The 25,031-nt window shown below is 41.0% G+C and overlaps 1 protein-coding gene across 6 annotated transcripts in view; it reads left to right on the top strand.

The window, feature by feature from the left end:
- Nucleotides 1-25,031, top strand: part of UNC13B (unc-13 homolog B) — a 224,666-nt gene that overhangs the window by 103,351 nt on the left and 96,284 nt on the right. For all 6 annotated transcript variants that reach the window (XM_060199237.1, XM_007522825.3, XM_016188041.2 and 3 more), the window contains 3 exons: nt 2,069-2,303; nt 18,982-19,293; nt 23,411-23,501. In XM_060199237.1, the coding sequence (XP_060055220.1) occupies nt 2,069-2,303; nt 18,982-19,293; nt 23,411-23,501 (638 nt within the window). The remainder of the gene's footprint in view (nt 1-2,068; nt 2,304-18,981; nt 19,294-23,410; nt 23,502-25,031) is intronic.

The following is a 25,031-nucleotide window of genomic DNA, read 5'->3' as shown; positions in this document are numbered from 1 at the left end:
ACAGACATCTGCAGCCCTGCTTCACCATTTGCAAAGCTTTGCCCCTGCAGGTTGGGACTGGGGCTTAAACCTGGGTTCTTGCGCACAGTAACACGTGCGCTCAAAGAGGCGTGCCACCACCTGGCCTGTTCTCTGTCCTTCTCTAGCTTCCTCTCCCCTCAGTTTCTCTCTGTCCTAGCCAAAAAGTAAAGAAAAAAAAATGGCCACAGAGTGGATTCATAATGCAGACATGGAGCCCCAGTGATAACCCTGGAGGCAAAAAAAAAAAAAAAAAGCTATTATTTACTGGGTTGTCTAAAATAGAAACCAAATATTCACTTCCCCATTAACTTTCATTTTGTCTCTGAGTTTAATCAATTCTGTCTGAATTTTTTGGAATGTATTGACTCACCTCCTATTTCTCCTGCCTGGATACAGGTCCTCATTGCCACCACGAACAGATGTAAAAGTCGAATCTTACAGTCTTCAGGAGGTTTCTGCTGCTCACACTGCTTCCAGACTGTTGTTTAAAATTGTTAATATGAGGAGTTAAAAGGAACTTTATTTTGGGATGGTGAATGTTCCTTTTCCTCTCTGTGAGCCAAATAGGAACTTGGCAAAAAAAGCTATATGGGACCTTGCTAATCATACACATATGGAGATGGTATCAGAAACAACTTTTCCATAAGTAATCTACCATGCACTAATGGTTTCAGCCCCATTTCCAAGCAATAGTGTTGCACATTTTAGTTTTTGCTTGGAGCAAGATTCTATGCAATGTAGGCCCCACTGTTAAACAAACAGCACCATTGTGCACAAGATTCTGTTGGCAGTGCATATGTTTTCCTGCTCTTCAGTACCTACTTTGGATGAGAATTATGGGCCCAGGGTATAGGTGCTTGGCAGAAAACCCCAGGGTTACTGGGTTGCAACAACATAGCAAGATTTCTCTTAATTCTCCATTATATCGGGAGCTTTCGGCTTGATTTCTAAGCTTTCTGATTTTCTGCACCATCTTCTGATACTGGACTCACTTATTTGGTTCAGCTGGGTGTTTTAAAGTCCAAAAATGGGGTGGGGAGATAGCATAATGGTTATGTAAAAATAGACTCCATGCTTGAGGCACCAAGGTCTCCAGTTCAGTCCTTAGCACCACAGTAAACAAAGCTGAGTAGTGCTCTGGGGGAAAAAAAAGTCTGAACACACAAGTCTGCTTTGATCAGTAGTAAACGCTCTTCTTTTTCGTTTTTTGTTTATTAGTTTTATTTTAATGAGAGAAATAGATCAAAATGTTATTCTATGTTTTATTTATTTATTTATTGCCTCCAGGGTTATCGCTGGGGCTCAGTGCCTGCACTACAAATCCACTGCTCCTGGAGGCCATTTTCCCCATTTATGTTGCCCTTGTTGTTGTTATTGCTCCTGCTGTTGTTGGATAGGACAGAGAGAAATAAGAGAGGAGAGGAAGAAAGGTGGGGAGAGAAAGACAGACATCTGCAGACCTGCTTCACTGACCCACTGCAGGTGGGAAGCCAGGGGCTGGTCCTTGCACTTTTTTTTTTTTTTTAAATTTTTACTAGAGCCTTGTTCAGCTATGGCTTATGTTAGTGCAGAGTATTGAACCTGGAACCATGGAGCACTGTTCAGCTCTAGCTTATGGTGGTACAGGGGGTTGAACATGGAATTTTGGAACCCCAGGCATCAGAGTCTTTTTGCACAACCACTGTGCTAGGTCTTTCATTCAATGCTCATGACATTTATAAGCATATTTTCAGTAGAGCTCTGATACTGTAGCTATATTAGGAAGTTGTGCACTGAGAAAATACAACTTAGAACTCCCACAAACGCCAGCACTCAAATCAACCCCGGCATCTCTTCTCACTAATAAGAAGAGAGACTCGCGGATATGAATTGTCAGTTCTATATGATTTTGAAACCACCAGGTTCACGTGCAGCCCAGCTTGTTCTGATTCTCAAGACCTGTGCTTACGGCCACCTGTGTTAAAATACCCACGTTACTAGTGCAAAATTAGTCAAAGAACGGCTAAGTCTGGAGGTGCTCTGGCTGATTATATTTTTTCTTCTGCAGCGTTTGAAGATGCTGATAGCGCCGTTGATGACCGAGACAGTGACTATCGCAGCGAGACTAGCAGTAGCATCCCGCCTCCTTACTATACCACCTCCCAGCCCAACGCGTCTGTGCATCAGTACCCCGTGCCTGTGCGGCTGCCTCAGCAGCTGCTGCTTCAGGGTAGTTCCCGGGACTACTGCAGTGACTCCATGCAAAGTTATGACCTTGATTATCCAGAGCGGCGGGCTCTCAGGTATACTTGTGGGAAAAAAACCCAAACAACCCCCCCAAAAAAGCATTTTCTTTTCTTACTATGCAAATATGAGGATGCTACTGACATCAAGGACTTGGACACTTCCCTGACAGTGGTAGTGGAGGTACAGCCATGTGATAAGAGCAATCTAGGGTCATTTTGTGTTGACTCAGTCTTTTTTTTCCTCTCTCCCAAACATTTGCATGTGTAATTTTTTAAAATCTTTATTTATCGGATAAAGACAGCCAGAAATCAAGAGGGAAGGGGGTGACAGAGAGGGAGAGAGACAGAGAGACACCTACAGCACTGTTTCACCACTCGCAAAGCTTTCCCCTTGCAGGTGGGGACCGGGGGCTTGAACCCGCGTCGTATTGTAATACATGCGCTCAACCAAGTGCGCCACCACCCGGCCCCCTTCACGTACACTTTTCTGTCAGGGTTATTTCTCTTCATAGCCAGCATCTCAGAACTGGTGAGAGCATGGCAGGCCCACTTGGAGTGGATGGATGGTTGAAACAAACACCTGCTTGCCCTTCTGCCCAGTGATTTTGATACACACCCTTTCTCAAGATTAAAGACAGAAAATTGCAGATGTTAAATGTTAGGGTGGTCCATCCCACCTAAATATTCTTCTGGGGACTTCAGAAGAAAATTAGTTGAGTAGATTCAGAACTTTTGCTGGAACTTCAAAAAAAAAGTTTCCTCCTCATATGTCCTCTGAGAACTTAAATTGAACTCACCTCCCCACAGCTGAGCTCCTGGGCCTCTCCCAACTGCTGAATCCTCTTAAACATGTAAAAGTGTCTCCCCAGCCCCACTGTAGCTAATTCTAATATAGATTCATACATGCATTTTTTGTTTGAAGGTTATAGATACATTGTCACTTCACTAGGAAGTACCGCAGCATATCAATCTTAAGACTCTTTCTTACATAATCTTAATACTTTGATTACCCTCAAGATATTTAATGATGCAATGATATTATTTAACATACAGACTAAATTTACATTTCTTCAGTTGTTTCAGATTTCCTTTTGACTAAGGATCAGGGCACACTGCCTTGGTTTTACCTGTCTATACAGTTCTCTATAGTCTAATAAGAACCTCCTTCTCCCCCCCATTTTTTTTTTCTGTTAAGACACTGAGTTTTTATTAGTGATATAATAATGATTAAGATTATAAGATAACAAGGGTATAAAATTTCATATAGTTCCCACCAACAGAGTTCCATGTCCCATCCCCTCGTAGGAAACTTCTTTATTCTTTTTTTTTTTCTTAAGAATTCTTTTTTCTAAAGATTTTTTTATATTTATTTATTCCCTTTTGTTGCCCTTGTTTTATTGTTGTAGTTATTACTGTTGTTGTTGGATAGGACAGAAGAGAAGTGGAGAGAGTAGGGGAAGACAGGGGGAGAGAGAAACATAGACACCTGTAGACCTGCTTCACTGCCTGTGAAGCGATTCCCCTGCAGGGGCCCAATTCCCTGAATTCTTAAAAATTTGTTTTTTATTATCTTTATTTATTGGATAGATACAGCCAGAAATCAAGAGGGAAGGGGGTTATAGAGAGGGAGAGAGACAGAGACACCTGCAGCCCTGCTTCACCACTTGTGAAGCTTTCCCCCTGCAGGTGGGGGCCGGGGGCTCGAACCCAGGTCCTTGTGCATTGTAATACGTGAGCACTCAACCAGGCCCTGAAACTTCTGTATTCTTTATCCCTCTGGAGACTGAATTTTTTTTTTTTAAAGTTGCCTTGAGATAACCCTTTAAGTTGATTTAGTCTGATTGCTTTTTCTTTTTATTTTCCCTTTTGTTGCCCTTATTTTTTATTATTGTTGTTATTGATGTTGTTGTTGGATAGGACAGAGAGAAATGGAGAGAGGAGGGGAAGACAGAGAGGAGGAGAGAAAGATAGACACCTGCAGACCTATTTCACAGTTTGTGAAGCAACTCCCCCGTAGGTGGAGAGCTGGGGCTCGAACCGGGAGCCTTATGCCTATCCTTGCTCTTGGTGCCATCTGTGCTTAACCCACTGCGCTACTGCCTGACTCCCTGACTACTTTTTCATATTTAGACCAGGTTAAAATATTTTTGGCGGGGAGTCAAAACGATGTCAACAACGATGACAACAACAATAATAACTACAACAATAAAACAACAAGGGCAACAAAAGGGAATAAATAAATAAAATAAAATATTTAAAAAAATTATAAAAAAAAATTTTTTGGCAAGTCTCCACTAGTTATTTCCTTGGCGGGGCCTGGAGGGAACACACAGTCTTACTTTATCTCATTACTATTGATGTTTAGTTTGATCTCTTGCCTAGCAAACCTGGTTACTGCCAGGTTTTCCCAATGGAAAGTTGCCTTTTCTCTTTTTAATTGAGAATCTGGGGAGGGATATCTGATTGTAACAAGATTTTGTTTCTCCAACAACCTTTTACCCAGTGATTTGTAGTATTCACAGATGATTCTAGCTTAAATTGAATTGACTCATTTGTTGAAGACTAGATTTTATTTTTTAAAGCTAGTTAAAATTTTTTTTTCAATTAGCTCTTATTTTTGGTTCTTAAAATTCACCATACTGTAAGATGATTTTTTTCCCACTTCATCAAACATTTGAATATTTGCTCAGAGCCTTAGATGCTCATCTGCCTACTAGACAATATCCTGTCCCAGTTTACTGTCCTCCCCGAGACTTTTTTTTAAAGATTTATTTATTTATTCTCTTTTATTATTGTAGTTATTATTGTTGTCATCGTTGTTGGATAGGACAGAGAGAAATGGAGAGAGGAGGGGGAGACAGAAAAGGGGAGAGAAAGATAGACACCTGCAGACCTGCTTCACCGCCTGTAAAGTGACTCCCCTGTAGATGGGGAGCCGGGGGCTGGAACCAGGATCCTTACGCTAGTCCTTGTGCTTTGTGCCACGTGTGCTTAACCTGCTGCACTATCGCCCGACTCCCTGAGAATATTTTTAATGAAAACCTTTTCATATATCAGCTATTGCATCAAATTCTTTTCATTATCTGGTTCTAAAAAGAAATCTGTCAGGAATCCTACTGACACAAGTCCCTTGCTGCTTTAGTAATTGCATGCTTGCCTAATTTATTGATTTGATTGTGGTTGTTGACAGTGTCCTACTTTATGAAAAAGAGCAGTAGCAAGAACTTTATCTTGGCCTCCTTTCTCTTCTGTGTTGCAAGCATTAGCCACAGAGGCCAACAGTAGTGATGGCTCATTGTCCTAAACAACTGCATTCTGTTCCCATTGGTTAATGACAGTTTACCCAGAAATCACGCTGAGCCTTTTGATTATTTCTGGTCTACTCTATAGTAAATAACTTAGAGGAGCATTAGTGATGTACTTCACTTATTTGTATCTAAAACTAATGTTCATGATTAGTGATTTAACATTGGATCATGAAATTATAAGATTACAGGGGCACATATATGTGTGTATACCACTCACTGCGCCCACCACCTAAGTGCCCCCTACCCCATAGCCACTATATAGCCATGAATTTAAAATTGTATTCTTCTAATTTTTAAAAATTTTTATAAAATGGAAATATTGACAAGACTGTAGGATAAGAGGCGTACATTTTCACATACTGCCCACCCCTAAAATTTTAAGTGATTCCATAAAACTTGTTCTCATGATGGCACTATATCAACTTGGGTTACAAAGTAACCATATCTCAAGCAAAGGAAAAGCTAATATGATTTTAAAGTAGACTTCTGTTATATAAGACTGGTAAAATTTTATTATATTAAGGCCTTTTAAAAAATTATCTTTATTATTGGGTAGTGACAGAGAAAAACTGAGAAGGGAGTGGGAGACAGAGGGAGAGAGACAGAGAGACACCTGCAGCCCTGCTTCCTCCCTGCAGGAAAGGGCTGTGGGCTTGAACCTGGGTCCTTGCACACTGTAATGTGTGCAGTCTACTAGGTATGCCACCTCCCAGCCCTTAATGCCTTTTTTTTTTTATATAGAGGCAGAGAGAGAGAGAGAGAGAGCGACCACAGCATTGACACTTTTTTTCAGTGCAGCGGCAGCTGGATTTGAACATGGGCCCCGCCTATGACAATGTAGTACAGTATCCAAGTGAGCTATTTCACCAGCGTACATTATACTACAGTTTTAATTTATGTATTTGAAGTGATTTCTTGTCTTTGAAAAAGTAAAATCCTTAACTTTGCTTTTTAAACTTTTCTATTGCTGTAAATACTAGTACATGTTTTAGGAAGAACATTAAACTCTTTGAAGGAATAAATGTTTTCAACACCTTCTAGTACATTAGAAGTGTAAAAATAAATAGCTACATTCTTTACACCTACTGTCCTCTATTGGTTTATGTTAAAACTATCAGTAAATCTTTTATGCTGAAGTTGTGTTTCAGATACTACTGGAAAGTAACAAACAAAACAAACAAAAAAAACAACAAAAACTGCACATAGGAAAATGTATTAAATTGGATTTTTTTTTTCTCCACTCAGCCAAATGGGCTTTGGTCTGCTGAGTCCAGAATAATGGGAAATCTGTGCACGTTAGCAAAACTACAAAATTTGAAGTTTGACTACACAGTCAAATTTAGCTACATACTATTTAAAGTATCTCTGGAATCAAAATAAATCTTATTCTTTAAGTGTCTTTTTTTGAACTTGGTTCTGTTTCCTAAAAATGCGATTGGATATTAGAGCTATTAAAGAACACACTGAGCTGACAAACTCCTAGCCTTAAGGCTGTCTCTACATCGCCACCTCAGCAGACAGGAAGCACATAGTCTTTGATTTAGCTGTGAGAGAATGGTCAGCTGTCTTCTGTTATCCTTTGACTTGAGTTGAAGGTAGCTTCTGCTATTGTAAATAGTGTAGGGAATTTTTTTGTTTGTTTTACTGTAGTCTTCAATGTGGATAGCCTTTTAATTTCATAAACAACAAATTATAATCCTTTTTTTTTTTTTTAATAACCAGAGCACTGCTCAACTCTGGTTTATGGTGGTGTGCAGGGGATTGAACCTACGGCTTTGGAGCCACAGGCATGAGAATCTCTTTACATAACTATTATGCTGTCTACCCCCACCCCAAATTATAATTCTTTAAGTAATTTGCCCTTTTAGTAGTGTAACAAGGTTTGATTTCTATGCATAGCAAATACTGTTTACTGTGTGTGTATGTGTGCATATGTGTGTGTATGTGTGTGTGTTTCTGCCTTGGTGTATGTGATGGTATTCTTAGCTATATTTAACTTCACATTTAATTTTCAGTATGTTAACAACTTGGTTATTCACCAGTCATTTAGATTTCATGAAATCCCTGATGTCTCATGGTATACTTAACAGTTCTAAAGTTTGACATTATAAAATATTCTGACTATTGATGAAACAGTCATTGTGTTTGGTTATTAAAAATTAAAGAAGTTTTAAAAAGGTCACCAATGACAAATAAAATGTTTTAAAATTGTTAATATATTCTTTTTCTGATATGGAACAACTATTATCTACATTAACATAATGATTTAAGAACATATGTATTTCCTTAATTTTTTTCCAATCTGAATTTTTAAAATCACTTTGGTAATTTTATTTTTTCTTGTCTTCTCACTAAACAGGCACTAAATCTTAAAACTTGTTTCTTCCTTTTCCCTGTTCTCCCTTTTTTTCTTTACTCTTCAATTTCATCCCTTTCCATTAGGCAAGGCTCACAGGCTAAAAATGACAAAATTAGGATTATTTCAGCTTTCTCTGAAGTTGACTATGAAGAACAAGAAGGCATACCTGAGAAAGCAGAGGGGAAAGTATCACGAGAATTTCCAGAAAATAGTAACACAAACAGAACAAAGGTAAAAGAGTTTAGGAATATTTCAAAACCTGATCAATACTGCAGACAAGGACAATCAAAGCACAAGAATTGGAAAAAGATACCATCTCAGAGACGGAAGACAGAGTCCTCTTCTTCCTTTGATTTAGGCCTCAAGTTTGAAAAGTCTGTGTTCTCCACATACCCGCTGAAACATGACACAGTAGGTAGAAGAAGGGAAAAGGCAACTTTATACAGTCATTTTGAGGACAGTGAAAGAAAGGAATGTGACCACAGATCAGGGACTGAGACTTCACCTCCAGGCACTGAAAGTTGTCCTCTTAGCCATATTGCAAAGAAGCATAATTACCCAGCTTTGCACTTTTACAAAAATGGATTCGTGGTAAAGAGTGGCTTGCACACCCCTACATTAGAAAGGCAAGATTATGATCTTCCTGTTTGCTTTGAGAACTATGAAAACTCTGGACTGAATCATCATATCACCATTTTCACACCATTAGAAATCCTTGAAGATTCTACTAGTCGTAGTACTTCTGATGAACTTCTGTGCTCTCCCATTTCTGATAAACAGGAATGTTTACTGTCACCAGTGTGGCATTCATCTGATGCCTGTCAGATTGGAGGCTTTTCTGAAGAGTACTATGTAGCAAAACCTGCATTGCCAACACAAAAGATGAAGTATGATACAAACACACTTGGAGGTCTGTTAGGGTGTTCTGTGCAAGAGATGACTCCTTCTGTAGAACTACCCAAGGAGGATTATACTGACACGATGGATGAACTTCAGTGTTTGGTAGAAAGTGTGTCTGAATATTTAGCAGAGAAAGAAGAAGAGATTAATAGATTTGGTTCTCTTTCAAAAACTAAAAAAACAAATAAGCATAGTAGTACTACTAATAACGAAGGACAGAAAACTCCCGGGAACCAACTAACACCTCCTGCTGCTGTCAGGGATGATAAAGACAAGGCTCTCTCTTTCCCTGAGCTGAATGGAGTAAAATGTGCTGTTGGCTCATTATTTAGTTCACTTACAGAAAAAATGGGTTCAGGCACAAAGCATCTAACAACATCTGTGGAGAAGTTGGTTTCTTTGGTTCCAGAGAAATCAGAAACTGGTAATCAGATAGAAACTAGTTCAGTCTCTAGACTCATAAGCAAGTCAGTATCAGAGAAAAATCTTTCTGTACAATCTCCACTGTCCTCTCAAACAGTTGATAATAAGGATGTTGGCAAACATGGCAGAAACTGTGGAAATGAGCACACAGGTCATAAAACCAGGAGTTTAAGCTTTCAGGATGCAACAGAAAAGATCGGAAGGGACTCAGTTCCACAAAACCAACCTTCAGTTATAAAATCTGTTTTCAACATGTTAAACCCATTAAAAATATTTTCAGAAAAGGAGGAAACTAAAAAAGATGAAGACCAGAGTGTGCAAACCAGGAAGGAAAACCTGACTGAATGTGGTTTGGAATCAAATTTAAGGAGAGACCTTCTTGGCAATGACCCTAGCATTGTTACTGTTGACAGTAGTGATGGAAAAATTATAGATGGGTCCCAAAAACTTGCAAGTGAGAACTTGGTGTCTTCTCAAGTGATCAATGAACCTCCAAGTTTAACTAGTTATGAAAGTGAGAGAAATGATATTCAGAACCTATTGGAAAGCAAATCCTGTGAGGATCAGTCTCTGTTATCAGGTCAACAAAGAAAAGGTGCTAATGGTATGTCAGAACATCTTTGTGTAGCTGACAGTAGACCTACAGGTGATGAGACTTCGTCAGTGTCATCAAATGGGGACAAAATTAGTGGTGATGATGATTTATTTGAGCCACTTAGGAAATCCTTTAGTCAGTTTTTGCTCACTTCTCCTGATACCTGTTTCAAGAAAACTTTGTCAGAATCTGTGGAAAGTCACGAGTTGAAGGAAGATGGAAGGGGAAAAGACAACAAGGATGGAACTTCTTTTTCTTTTCATGGAAAAATACATATTCCATTTTTAAAAGCTCTTGCTCATCCTGAAAAGCAGCAGGATTCAAGAGAGAAAGGAAACATTTTTCCTTTGTTTAAATTCCCTTTCACTGGCAGCCACATCACAGACCAGGGTTCTCATGGCTCGACTGTAACCATTGATGAAAAGACCCACAGAAGCTGCCAAGAAAATGCCCAGCTTAGTTCAATGAAATCTACTTCAGTTTCAAATATTCATAATAACTCAGGGAAGCCTGGTGATTCAGAGAAATTGGATAAGAATCACCAAACAAGTTATTCTGAAGATGCCAAACTTGGTATAATAAAGTCTGATTCTGTTCTGGGATTAAATCAAAATGACCACCCAGCAGTAAAGAAGTGTGAAGATGAGACCTTAGATATCTCTGGCGTAGTACCCAAAGAATATATACCACCAGACTCTCCAGGAGAAAGTAAGACTCTCTCACACACGGCATCTATAACTGTATCAGACTCTTCATTCACCTTTACTCCTACCATTTCAGAATTCACATTTGTTAATGAAACTAGTAAAGACAAAGATTTAGGTAAAATTCCTAAGAAAAGAGCCCAAGGAGGCCTGCTTTCTGGTCTATTTAATAGATTTTCTCTTCACGAAAACTTGTCCAGTCAGCAAGAAATAAATGTGAAAAATAATGACTCCCAGCATAGGGGTAGTACTCCCAGTTTACTCTCTGGGATATTTAACCTGATCCCAAATAGCAGTAAAACTGATTGTCAATCAGATGAGGTAAATTCCTCATCTTTAGAGGACAAAAAGAGTCAGAATGGAAATAAGCATTTATCTTTGGATAAAGCTCCTGTTCTTTCATATGTAACTTCTGAGGACCAGAGGAACCATGTTAAAAAACACAAAGCTTCTGACCTCCTTAAAAGCTTACCTTTACCTGAAGAAGACATACCATTATCCAGTGCTCGGACTGATGGCCATCATTCCTTTCCTATATCGAAAATCCCTCAACGTGAAAAGCTTTACACCTCATCTGAGAACAGTATTTTTTGTTGTACTTCAAGAGCTCAGCTGACCCTCTCAGAGAAATCTTTGACTAAAAAGTCAATACTGCACCAGGCTTTGGAGGCAAAATTATATGGAAATTCAGCAAAGTTGACTTTACCTGTAGAAAATATGAATGTTTTAAATAAAAAACCCCACTATCAAGCCTTTGAAGAGATGAATGATCCATTGTGTTATAAATGGGACTCCATCAGTCTTAGAGATTTCTCTAAGAATTCTAGAAAAGTTCAGCCAGTTTATTATATGTTAAATCAAAATACATTTTCATCAGCTGATGTTTTCTTGTGGCCTGACTCAGAAAACCTAGCAATAAATTTTTGCCAAAAAGATCAAAATGCAAATATCTTAGAGCGGAGAACAAATCCAAACAGTGTCATTTGGTGTGACTTGCCATATGAATCATTCGACCACTTAGCATTTAATGAAGATTACTTATTAAGAGGTGATACGTGGGCACCTAACTCGTTATATGAAAATTCTCATCTCCCAATTAATGAGACTGAAAAATCACTGGAAGAATTGCCTATTGACTTAAGTTATACTTCAAACTATGAAATAACATGTCCCATAGTTGATCAGACATCAAGAATGAATGAAGATTTTCTTTTTTCACATGTTGGCCATGAGTATAAGGAATGGTTATCGTGTCTTGAAAATGGAGTGTGGTGGCCATCAGAGGATGGAGAGTGTGGTTATTACATGTTTCACGATGGTCAGTATATTTATTCTCTTCTCACTGATTCCTCTGGGCAGTATGCTTATTTATTTATACCTGACTATTACTGTCAAGAGTATTTGAATTTTGATTTACAGACAAGTAACCTATCAAGTGCTATGTTGGATGACAGCATTACTTCTGTCTATAGTTTTGAAGTACTTGACAAAGAAGAAGAATTTTTGTGGTACATTGAGGAGGACTCAGTTGATGACCCTCTTGACTTATCTGTAGTTTTGCCAAGAAGTGAGGAGTCAATATATGTAAGTTTAGAAAGCTTTTCTCAAGTACTTGAAGAGTCAGATAATTGCCAAAGGGATCAACCATTAGATTTTTCAGGCTACCATCCTCAAAATTTGAAAGTGGATTTTGTATCTTCTGCAGAAAGTCTGTTTCATTCTGAAGACTTAGAATACACACTGGGTATCAGAAATCAGCCTCTAGCTGTTGATCACTACATCTCAAATCCAGATCAAACTATAAAGGGAGATATGAATGAGACTCTGGCTAGTGATTCATCAACCCACCTCTCCAGTCTGCACTGGCTTCAGTCTTCTGAAGAAGCTGCCTCTTTGGTTCATCTTGAAAATATGACTAATAGCTTACAGCAAGCAAATGAAATGTCACCATTGAACAAAGTGACTTCTCCGTTTTCTACTTTGGGTGTCTTGGTTGAAACTACTTTGAATTTTGATAAGAGTGAACCCTTAGAGTCTTTGGCCATGCAGAAAGTAGATCAGCAGTACAAATTAGTAGAGGTTGCCAATAATAATCATCAGCCCTTAGCTCTGAGTAAGCAATTAGAGATTAATTTCAAAAATGAAAAAGAAAGTGTTCTCAAGAAGCATTCAGAGAGACAAATAGTATCCAGTGTCCAGCAACCGGAATTTACTGACAGTATGAAGCAAGAATTCTCTTTAAATAAAAGCCTTCATATGAACAATCAGGATTTGCTAAAACCTGTTTTCCAGGTAAGCAAAGCAACTCCTCATACTAAGTCAGATTTAAAAGATAGTGAAATTATCACTGCTGACTCTACTTCAGTTCCTTTCCCATCACAATCTAGTAGGGATGAACACAAGAACTGTGAATCTCCACAGGTCCCGTCTTCTAAGGAGGGAACATTACTTAAAAGTGCACTGAAACTCTTTGGTCAGGGAGAAGGCTCTCCAGCAAGTACAACAGCAAATGAGAAGCAGTCACCTGGATTTCTGAACCTCTTTAAAACCCAGACAAATAAAGAAGAATCACCAAACATAGAAAAAGTTGACGATAAAAATAGAACTGTATCTCAGGAAAAGAAAGAATCTTACGGTGTTTCGAGTTTCTTTGGTACTCTTGGAGACTTATTTAGAACTAATGTATCTCTTAATCAGGCAACTGAAACCATGTCTGTTTCTTTACTGACCAAAGAGGATGAAGTTAAGTCAAGTCCAAATCCTGTAGAGCTGACTAGCCAAGGTGTTGAGAACTTTGTTGCTGCACCATTTTCCTCTAAAGGCAAGGCTAGAGCTCGAAGTCTAAACAAGCAAACTACAATTGATGATAGCGAACTAAAGGAGCCGTCAGCTAGGGAGATCCAGGATGTTAATCTGAATGAAAAAGAGATATACTGCCAAGGCCACCTGGTCCCCGAATCACCAAATTCATCTTTCTCAACAAGTTCTCTCAAAGAGTCTCCTAAAAAGTTTTTGATAGAAACTAGTGGCATGCCCATAGTGACAGAAGTTTCAGGAAGTAATAAAATATTTGATGTTCTGCACAGAAGGAATTCAAGTGAACAACATCATTTTTCTTACACAGGACAGGCATCTTCACCTGTGACAATCTCTCCACCCCAACCAGAGTTGTCAACAAAAAGGAGTCTATTTTCCTTCTTGACTGGATCTGAAAAGTCTCAGAATAGAGCCCCTGCTTCTCTACCAAGAACCAAATCTGAGGCAGAAGGGTTATTCACACTTCCTTCCTTTTTTTCCACCACTGTTTCACACAACAAAAAGAATGCTGCTCATAGTAATTCTGCTTTTAGTTTTTTCAGTTCATCCATTCTGGATGAGAAGCAGAAGACTTGTGGGGGAAAACCTAGCCTTTCAAATATTGCTCCAGTGACTTCTCAACCCTGTAAGAAGCCAAGTGTTTTTGTAAACATGGGTGATATGATGACTTCAGGAGGTGTCAGTGGGGATAGTGACGGCACAGCCCAGGAAGTAGTTGACGAGCAACAAATGGCTCCTTGTGCCATTAGCAACAGTGTAGAAGTTACTTCTCTTGCAGTGGAGCTCAGTGTAGAGAACAGTCAGGGGAAACTGACTTCTGAGAATGCCTCAGAGACATCTTTAGCAGATTACCAGATGAATCATTTGCAGAGTGACCTTGTTCCTCATTCCCCAGGATTTCAGGCACAGACTGAAACACTTCCCATTCATCCAGAGACCCTTGGGGTAGCTCCCTGTGAAGAAGAGGCTTTCAGCAAGGAAGTCTGTTCCAGAGACTCATTGGCTGAGTCTTTTTCACATGCTAACCACTGGACTGAAAAACTAAACAATTTAGACGTTTGTACTAGCCATCACCAAAATGAAAGATTTACTAGTGACCCATTGAACTTGCCATTAGAACAGGTCTCCACACAAGCTCCAGAGACAACCTTGCCTTCTGCAGAGCCAGGGTGTGCAGAGCACCTCCAGAACCAACATGCAGATAAAGAGGGAGAGAAATCAGCATTGAACTCTTCAGTAGAGATGTTTTCAGGCTTTGTGACCAAAGTAAAATCTTTCTCTGGGAGCTTAGTTGAACCTCCCAAAACTTTCTCTGGACTTTTCTCTTGTCCCAAGTCTCCTAAGAAAAGCTTTTTCTCTCTCTCTTCTGGTGCATCACCTCAACCCCTCAAAGGTGAATTATTTGGACTATTCAAAAGACCTAAACCAGAGACAGATAAGCAAGAACCTTCTGTCACAGCTACTTCAAGGCATCAGGATGCCAGTTCCAGAGTTGCTATGGGATCAGGACCTCCAGGAAATTCATGCAAAGAAGCCACTTCTGCAGCTTCCAGTTTAGAATCTACTCTCAGCGACTATAGAATGTCTGCAGTTGGTTCAAAGTCAGACTTGGAGACCTTAACAGATAGTGACCCTAAACCAACAGTTGAAACAGAAAGCAGTATCACAGAGCCACATGGTTCTGAAACCGTTGGAGCTACATCTTCTTTTTCAGGGGATGATACTGGGCAAGGAGTCTTGTCTCTGAGTGATGAAGACATGGGGATCCTGCAGGCTACAGACACAGAGGCATCACTGGATGCAGAGCATACTTTGTTGCCATCACAGTTGAATCCAGACACCAACTGGATTGCAAAAGAACCTCCCATCCCAATTCCACTGTCATTTCCTCTTGAGCCAGAGGCAGCTATGCAGTCAACCTCTACAAGCCAAGACTCTTGTGGACCAGAAGCAAACAGTTTATTAGAAACTAATGCTCCACTGCTCCATGAGGCAATTACCAGTCAACGCACCACACTAGAAACTGAAGGGAACGTTTCTCACCCTGTGCTAGAGAAACCTGAGCTTTGTAGCAAAGAAAATTCTGAGATACCGGATCCCCAGAAAGGTCCATCTGTGGTTTCTCAGGAAACAGAGACACCGAAACCTCAAAATGAGATCCCAAACATACCCGCTTGGCCCAAGCTCCATTTCCCATCCACTACTACCGACTATGGGAAGCCACTGAGCTCTTTCTTTTCCCCACCTGCCGCCTCTGGCAACAGAGCAGCAGAAACTGGTTTCATGTCTAGTTTTAAGAAATTGTCATCAACTCTGCTTGAGGGCAGCAGTGAAGGGAAAGGACGTATGATGGCAGGTGGGCCCAAACTAAGGTTTGGAAAGAAGCTTGATCTTTCATTTCCATGGTCCAGAGAGAGCGAAAGGAGATCTGAGCAAATGCCTGCAGAGCCCTCTTCAGTTCAGGGTATCAGTAGGGAGCAGCACCTTCCCTCTAGTGACAAAGCTTTGGAGTCTTGTCAGCTATCTTGGGCCAGTGATGAGTCAGCTAAGGTTTGTAGTCAGCCCTCTGAGACCTCCCAGCAATTGGACATGAGGTCAGATTTATGTGCCCATGGCCTCTTAGGGCCGGAAGATGTGGAAAACAAGCAGGAAGTCCTAATGTTCGAGGAAAACCTACAGGAAGCCCAAGCATCTGAAGAACATAGGGGAACTAAAAGCAACCTCTCTGGGCCCAACTGGCCTTCCGGGAGTCATGAGGAAGAGCACTGTCCTGCGTCTGAGCTGCTTTACCAACCCAAAAACCAAGAGGAGGAGGTGGCCCCTGCCAGTACTGACTCTGTTTTGAACGTGCCGCAGCCAGTTACTCTGCGTGACATCAGAGAACAAAAGATCATCAAAAGGCCGGTTTGCACCTACAGCATCATAAATGATCCCAAGGAACCGACCATTTATGATGCAGACACCTTAGTGGTAGATTAATCATAGCCTGCTTGTTATCCTCCTCTTGTCTTTCCTGGCACCTGAGCTTCCTGGTAATTGAGGGATAAGAAAGAAGAACCTGTGTGTGGGACTTTATGGCCTCTCCCTTTTCGTTAGTGCCAAGTATAACTTACTTATTGGAACACAGAACTTCCGGCTTCAAGGAAAAGCAGGAGGGCCCGAGACTTACTCATTCTGGCTTGTTGCACTTTATAGAATACCAGAGCGGGGGAGGGGAGAAGGCAGGGCTACAAGAGGGAGTATAGATCAAGCCCATGCTAGACCAGGATGATGTCTTGAGCCTGAAGGCACATTTATAATAGGTAGGAAGAGATTTACTTCGTTTTTCTTAGTCTTCTAACATTCTTTCTCCAGGGGCAATGAGGGTATTAAGTAAAATGCAAATTGCAATGGATGACTTGCAGTCATCAGTATCCAAATCCACATGGATTTATATAACTTCTTCCAGGGCGTCAGTCTCTGGCATTTACTACTCTCAAGATAGGCATCTGGTAAGTTATTTAAGTCTCACAGGAGTCCAGGGCCATTGTTTCTTATAGTTCTAGTCTGGAACATTGTGCAGGGCCTATTTGCAAAAGATACTGTTATTTCCGTTAGTACGAACTACCTCACAGTGCAGTTTCAGAAGGCTTTCTTAAACTCTGATCAAAGCATATCCAAAGGGCTGCGTAGAAGTTTTAGAGAGAGAGAGGAATGAGAGTCTGTGTGTTTAAGTAACTCCATCCTGCTGCCAGGTTTACTTTTTCAGATAAAAAGGCAAGTGGCCTGGGAGACAGTGCAGTCAGTAAAGCCTTGGGCTCTTGGACATGAGATCCAGGGTTTGATCCCAGGTATAATATATGCCAGAGTGATGCTGATTCTTTCTCATAAATAAACAAACATGTGAAAGGTGGGGAGAGGGCAGGGCTAGATAGCATAATGGTTATGCAAAGAGACTATAATGCCTGAGACTCCGGAAATCCCAGGCTGAAACCCCCATACCACTATAAACCAGAGCTAAGCTGTGCTCTGGTTAAAAAAAAAAAAAAAAAAAGGAGGAGGAGGAGGAAAGAAGGGAGGGAGGGAAGGAGGGAGAAAGAAAGAAGAAAGAAAGAGGGAGGGAGGGAGGGAGGGAGGCAGAAAGAAAGAAAGAAAGGAAGGAAGGAAGGAAGGAAGAGGGTATAGGGCATGCCTTACTGTGTGTGAGACCCTGGCTTCAATTCCTGGCCCCACAGTGGAGAGCACAGTGGACAGCACTAAGAGAACTCCCAGAACTGTGCATCTGTACTACAGTGCCTTGCTTTCACTCAACCTTCCTCCCTCCATCCTAGAAATAAAGTTGACAAGACAGATCATTTGGCCAGTGTGCGTGCTTTGTCGTGCACATGACCCATATCAAGCTGGCCCCCCACATACTGCAGGAAGCTTTGGTGCTAGTCTTTCCCTGTTCCTTTTTTCCTTCTTTCTTTCTTTCCCTTCCTTTTCTCTTTATTCCCTTCCCTCCTTTTCTCTTTCTTTTCCTTCCTTTCTTCTTTTTCTCTTTCTTCCCTTCTATTTTATTTGGTAGGACAGAGAAATTAAGAGGGGAAAAGGAGACAGAGGAGAGACACCTGCAGAGCCACTTCACTGCTCTTGAAGCATCCTTCTGCAGGTGGAAAGTGAAGGTTTGAACCCAGGCCCTTGTGCATGGGAATGTGTGTACTCAGTGAGGTGTGCCACCATCCAGCACCCAAAGGCTGATTATACTATACCTGGGATCAAACCCTGGATCTCATGTCCAAGAGCCCAAGGCTTTACTGACTGCACTGTCTCCCAGGCCACTTGCCTTTTTATCTGAAAAAGTAAACCTGAAACATTGAAGGCTTAGTGACAGCTAACGAAATTCAAAAATTTTTAAATAATAATTGGATCAGAGAGGCAACCCCATGGTATTACTCATGCTCAAGGCCCTGATACCACATTAAAAGGCAAAATGGAACTGAGTCTTGAGGCATCTTCAGTTATAGACAGATTGAATCATCTTTAGGATACTCCTGCTGCTGGGATTATCTGTGACTATCCCTGAGACTCTTTTTTGAGGAATTTCTGAGTCCTAGCCTCCATCTCTGAGACATTCATTAACTTAGTCTACAGAATATTATTGGAGAGAAATGTCCACTCACTTTTATTATCCTGAGGGACTGACAGTCATATTCATAACTACAGAGGAAGAGAAGGGAGTCGAAAGTTAATAAAGACTAGGAAAGGGGACAGAGGTCATCCTCCATCTGTTTTTCCATGTGGAAATGAGGATACTTAAATCACAGCCACTGGACCAGTCTCTTTAGAAGATCCAATAAAGACTTTTAGGCAGAAGCAGGTCATTTTAATAATTCTTTATCCTACTTAAAATGTCACATTCAGATAAAGTATCCTTTAAAGTTTTCTGTAGTGTTGGGGTTAAGCACTAGTGGAGAGCCCAGCTCTGTGTGTGTTTGTGTTTCTTCCTGTTGCGATTCTGCTGAATCGGAACTAGTTCTTGTAGATTGTGAAGTCTGATCCCTTCTTCCCAAGATCCTCCTGCTTGTAATTCTTGCCAGTGAAATAATTATCACTCCCTGGACTCATCCAGACATATACTCACTGCTCTGTCTTCTTTTCATTCTTGTAGCCCTGCCAGCAGCAGCAGGTATGGCTCCTCCTGTAACGTCAGTCAAGGAAGCTCTCAGCTGAGCGAACTAGACCAGTATCACGAACAAGACGATGACCGTCGGGAGAGGAACTCAATTCATTCCTGCCACAGTTCTGGCAGCTTCAGAGATGGCCAAGTGGGTTTTGGAGAACAAGAGAAAGCTTTGGAGGTGACAGGTGAAACAGAAATGGGGAAAGCAAGTAAAACTGAGGAGATGAAAGAAGATGCCACAACCCTTCACCCCCCAGACCTGGTGCTACACAAAGACCACACCTTGGGCCCTCAGGAGAGGTAGGTGATGGCTGTTAGGGCTCCCATGTTTCCCTCAGTACCTGCCTAGTAGGTGGCATTGTGGAGTCTAAAGACTTCACGTTTGTTCCCCAACAACTGGATAATGTAGTGGTCAGGATACCCAGGCTTGGTACAGCTTCCAGCGATTTTTGGCGTAGTACCCAAGTTATTTTGAAAATTTCTGCACAATACCTGGGTTCGTTATAGCTGGCTGCCATGCTCTAGGGTTCCTTCTCCTCTTTCCTCCTCCTCCTCCTTCCCTCCAGGGTCATCGCTGGGACTCAGTGTTGGCACTACAAATCCACTGCTCTTGGAGGCCTTTTTTTTTTCACATTTATTTGGATAGGACAGACAGAAATTGAGAGGGGAGGGGCCATAGAGAGAGGGAGAAAGACACCTGCAGACTGGCTTCACTGCTTGTGAAGTGACCCCCCCCCCCCTGCTGTGGGGAGCCAGGGGCTCCAAACCAGATCCTTATAGTACTATGTGTGCTTAACTGGGTGCACCACTGTCCAGCCCCTGCTCCAGGGCTTCCTGAATCTCTAATTCTTTTCTTACTAGTTGACCCTGCATAAAGCAGTTTTTGAGTTGTCAGAACTGGAATTGACCTGAGCTCCGTAGGTCATCTTATTCCAAGGAGTCGCTTTGAACTGACTTCCCAGTCTGTTAGTATTTTAAGTTTCTTTCTTTTTTAGTGCATTGCCAGGAATCAAATCTAGGACTTTGTGTGTGTGCTCTATCACTGAGTTGCTCTGGCCCAATTTTTCAAATTTTATTTTATTTTTTTTTAAAACTATTTTATTTAGGGGCCGGGTGGTAGCACAGTGGGTTAAGCGCACATGGCATGAAGCGTAAGGATAAGGATTCCTGTTCGAGCCCCCGTCTCCCTACTTGCAAGGGGGTTGCTTAATGAGCGGTGAAGCAGGTCTGCAGGTGTCTGTCTTTCTCTCTCCCTGTCTTCCCCTCCTCCATTTCTCTCTGTCCTATCCAACGACAATGGTAGCAATAACAACAGTAATAGTAACAACAACAGTGATAAACAACTAGGGCAACAAAAGGGAAAAAATGGCCTTTAGGAGCAGTGGAGTTGTAGTGCAGGCAATAACCCTGAAGGCAAAAAAAAAAAAAGGAATTATTTTATTATTTATTTTTAACAAAAGACACACACCCAGCGCTGCTCAGCTCTGACAGTCTGGAGATGGAACCTGGGTTCTCAGAGCCTCAGCCATGAAAGTCATTTGCATAACCAGTATGCTGTCTCCTCAGCCCATTTTGATATTTTTATGAGAGAAAGAGAGACATCAAAGCTCTGCTCATCATCCATTTGTTTCTGTCCTTGGTGCTTTCATGTGGTGCCTGGGATTGAACTGAGGGCTTCATGCATGGAAGATGTGTGCTCTACCCAGTGAGATACCTCTCTGATCTTTGTATTGTACCTTCCTGTGTGAATATTATCTTTTTGCTGTCTGTGTGTAGAGTTCAGAAAAACATTTTGGTAAAGGGTCAGGGGGATAGTTCAGTCTGTGAGGGTACAGAGTTTGTATACCTGAGCCCCTGGGGCTGTAGATTCAATCCCTTGACATCATCTTTTGCCAAAGTTCTGATCTCTCTCACTCTTCTACTCCCTCCTCTCTCATAATAAACACAAAGGTGTTCTGCTGTAGAGACAATATATAGTCTACCTTTCGATTTCCCTTGAGTCTAGTAATCTGCTTGGCAATCAGTACCTACAAGAAGAAGAACATCGAACTTGTTCTGTTAACTGTTTTCTCCTGAAGCTTATTATAGAGTTTGCATGTTGTTATTACTGAGTTGGATCAATCTACTAGTAAAGTAATGACAGGTTGGGGCAGAACTAGGTTTCTCAGTTTGGGCCAAGATACTGTTTGTTATGGGGATCTAGCCTTCACACTTTAGGGCGCCCAATAGCATGCCTGGCTTCGAAACATTGGGTGCCAGTAGCAACCCTCAGCTGTGATAACCAAAAAGGTTGCCAGATTTCCATTAGGGTCAAAACTAATCAGTTGAAAACCACGGAGGGTGGGGGGTAGGGTCTGCATGGAGAAAGCTGCTGGAGTGGAGTGATAGGACAAAACGCAAATGCTCAGATTTCCAAGTCAGGTCATGAAGTCGCTCAGTGAGAGTTCAGAGCAGTAAGTGCTGACTGTGTGGTGAAAGCTAGTAGTAGTTGGTGTGTTTATTCCACCACTAAAGTAGAAACATTTTTTTTCCTTTCCTTTTCTTGATTTTTGTCATCCCCAGTGATTCACCTAATAGACATCCAAGAGTCTGCCCTGGGCCATCTTTCTAAGAGGGTTGATGATCAATCCACTGAAGGTGTTTCTTTGAGGGGTAGGAGGCAGTTCACACAGTAGAGTGAGTGTCAGGCCCTGGGTTTGACAGCACTGAGGGAGCTTTATGGATGGTGGAGCTTTTTCTCTTTCCTCTCTGTCTTTCTTAATACAAAATGGAAAAAATAAAATGAAAAGGCTGGGGAGTCCTCTCCATGGTATCTCCTAGATAATGCATTTAAAATTAGAAAGGAGGGGGGTGGGTGGGGAGAATACAGGTCCATGAAAGATGATGAATGACATAGTGGGGGTTGTATTGTTAAATGGGAATCTGGGGAATGTTATGCATGTACAAACTATTGTATTTACTGTTGAATGTAAAACATTAATTCCCCAGTAAAGAAATAAATTATTAAAAAAAATTGAAAGGAGGGGTCGGTTGGTGGTGTACCTGGTTAAGTGCATGTATTACCATGTACAAGGACTCAAGTTCAAATCCCTGGTTCCTACCTACAGGGGAAAATTTCATGAGCAGTAAGCAGTGCTTAAAGTTTGAAAAATTATTTAAAGAAATAAAATAAAAAGAGGAAATGTAATAACACCTATCTTAGGGAAATGTGGATATATATACCCTCATGACAACAATAATCCTATAAATTGACATTTCATCAGTAAAAATGTACTGGAGTTAAACAAAACAAAACAAAACAACAATAACAACAACAGAAGCCTGGCTCTTTGCAGACCCTGGACATGGCAGATCCTGCTGTCAGGATAGAATTCTTGGTAGAACAGCGGAAGTACCTGACAAGTATTTCTCTTTCTCACCTGACTGATGTGTGCTTGGAGGTCCTAGCTCTTAGTGAAGGTCAAGTCTCCCTTGTCTAGTTGTGCCCACAAATATTGTAGAACAATCGATCCCATTAGATGGTATCAGAGTCTAAAGTTTTTCATGTTGAGATGGTGAACGTTGTTTACTTCCTTAGCAGTAGACCCTTTCAGGAGCAGGAGAAGTGTGTCACCAAATATGAATCACTGTTCCACAGTTAAGAGCCTGACATGATATGAGCCATGTTTTTTTCTTTATTGGGGGATTTATGATTTCCCTTCTCCCCACCCCAGAATCTTTTACTTCAGTGCAGTACACCACATTTTGATTTTTTTTTTTAAATACAGGGCAGTATTCCTGTCTCATAGATACTTGCTAGATGTATGCATTGTTCATTCACAAGTAGTGTTCCTGAGGCATCTAAAAAAATACGATTTTGGCAGGAAAATAAGATTTTGGTTTGTTATTACTCCGATGTAGTCTAGGAATCAGTAAGCCTTCTGAAATATTAATGGAACAGGAAGACTTAACAATAACAAAATTCTATCAAGGCTACTATGCAGAACCCCCAATATCAACAAGTATTTAAAAGTGAACATTTGTGTAGAATAAAAGGGAGACTAGTGGTCTTGAGAGGCAGGGTCGGGACGTCAGCTTGTGCCTGTCTAGATGGTCTGAGTCCAGATGGACGTTGACTCGGGGCTCTTACCATTGCTTTATCTTGTCCTGATATCAGACACTCCCAGGAGCTTTCTCCCTGGGTGAGTAAAGAGTGGGGATATAAGAGAGGGCACAGAAGAAGAGCTAAAAAAAGGGTTATCATTTTAGAAAGGAATTGTTTTGACATGGGGTATTCAGGACTGTATTGTTTCAGTAGCCAAAAATCATCACACAAGTACTGACATGAAGACAAAGCATTTATTTTAGATATTTGGCAACCTTGCTTTGAGCAAGGGCTGGGCTGTTTTTTAAGAAATGTTCTTTTCTCTGTTACAAGTTTTCCTGAAGAGAGTGCATCTTCACCATTTACGCAAGCCAGAGCCCACTGGATCCGAGCAGTTACGAAGGTTCGACTCCAGCTGCAAGAGGTAGGAAGTCTGTTGTCCTAGTGATAGTTGGGACAATCTTTCCTTTGAAATTGGAAGGCATATGTTGCTGGGGAAGCAGTCAGCGATTAGTCATCTTACAGTGTTCTTCTAGAAATACATAATAGACAGTCAAACTGCAGTCTTAAGACAGGGGAGGTGGCCGTTGACTTCCTTCTGTGCTGATTAATGGAAATCACTAGTAGGCTTAGAGCCTGAACATCCAGTCAAGTGCTATTTTTAATACTGGTGTCACCTTGAGGCCAGGTAATAAGGACAGGGAACTGTTTTACAACATCTTAGGTCAGTTATATATGCTCATAAATGTCTTCCCTAACTTAAGCACCAAAGCATCAATATATTAAGACCTGAACTGATGTAAAAGAGTAAAAGAAAAAAATGTACATGACATCCTGGGACTTTTTCCAGAGAGAGAGACAGACAGACAGACAGACTGAGTCCTGCTTCACCATCCATGATGCTGTCCATGGTGCTCCAGTGTAGTACCAGCGTGCAAACCCAAGGCCTTGCATGTAGTAAGACACATGATCTAATGGGTGAGCTACCTCCAAGCCACAAGAGAAAAAAAAAAATCTTTTTATTGTCAGTGTTAGAAGTTTGAAATGTCTTTATTTTATCACTAGACATTTAGACTTCAAGCAGAAAGATTTTTAAATGATAAGTCATGGGCAAACAATCAAAATGCAAACATATTCAAATGCATAAACACAAACTTAAAATTTTTTAAAAAGTAATTTCAAATGTAGGAAAACATTGCCAAAAGAGTACAGTGAAGGGCTCTCTTATCCTTCTCCCTCAGTTATTTTACCATATTTGTTTCCTCACCCATCATCATCCATTATGATTAATCTTTTCCTGAACCGTTTGAGAGGAAGCTGATGACATGCTGTTCTTTTTTAAAAAATTTTTATTTATAAAAAGGAAACATTGACTAAACCATAGGATAAGAGGGGTACAACTCCACACAATTCCCACCACCAGAACTCTGTATCTCATCCCCTCCCCTGATAGCTTTCCTAGTCTTTATCCCTCTGGGAGGATGAACCCAAGATCATTATGGGATGCAGAAGGTGGAAGGTCTGGCTTCTGTAATTGCTTCCCCTCTGAACATGGACGTTGACAAGTTGATCCATACTCCCAGCCTGACTCTCTCTTTCCCTAGTGGGGAAGGGCTCTGGGGAAGCAGAGCTCCAGGACACATTGGTGGGGTCGTCTGTCTAGGGAAGTCTAGTTGCATCCTGCTAGCATCTGGAACCTGGTGGCTGAAAAGAGTTAACATACAAAGCCAAATAATTGTTGACCAATCATGGACCTAAAGGCTGGAATAGTGCAGATGAAGAGTTGGGGGGGGGGGGTCCTCCATTTTGTAGATAGCTAGTAGGCATATTTTAGTTATATTCCAAAGGGCCTGTGACTATACTAGTGTTTGTTTGTTTGTTTGTTTTTTGCCTGAGCCTGAAATTTGATATGCAGGTGGATTCTAATTATTGTCTGGGGAGATGATGTCATGGC

The sequence above is a fragment of the Erinaceus europaeus genome, chromosome 10 (assembly GCF_950295315.1).
Source record: "Erinaceus europaeus chromosome 10, mEriEur2.1, whole genome shotgun sequence".
Classification (NCBI taxonomy): Eukaryota; Metazoa; Chordata; class Mammalia; order Eulipotyphla; family Erinaceidae; genus Erinaceus; species Erinaceus europaeus.
This window is presented reverse-complemented; position numbering and strand designations above follow the sequence as displayed.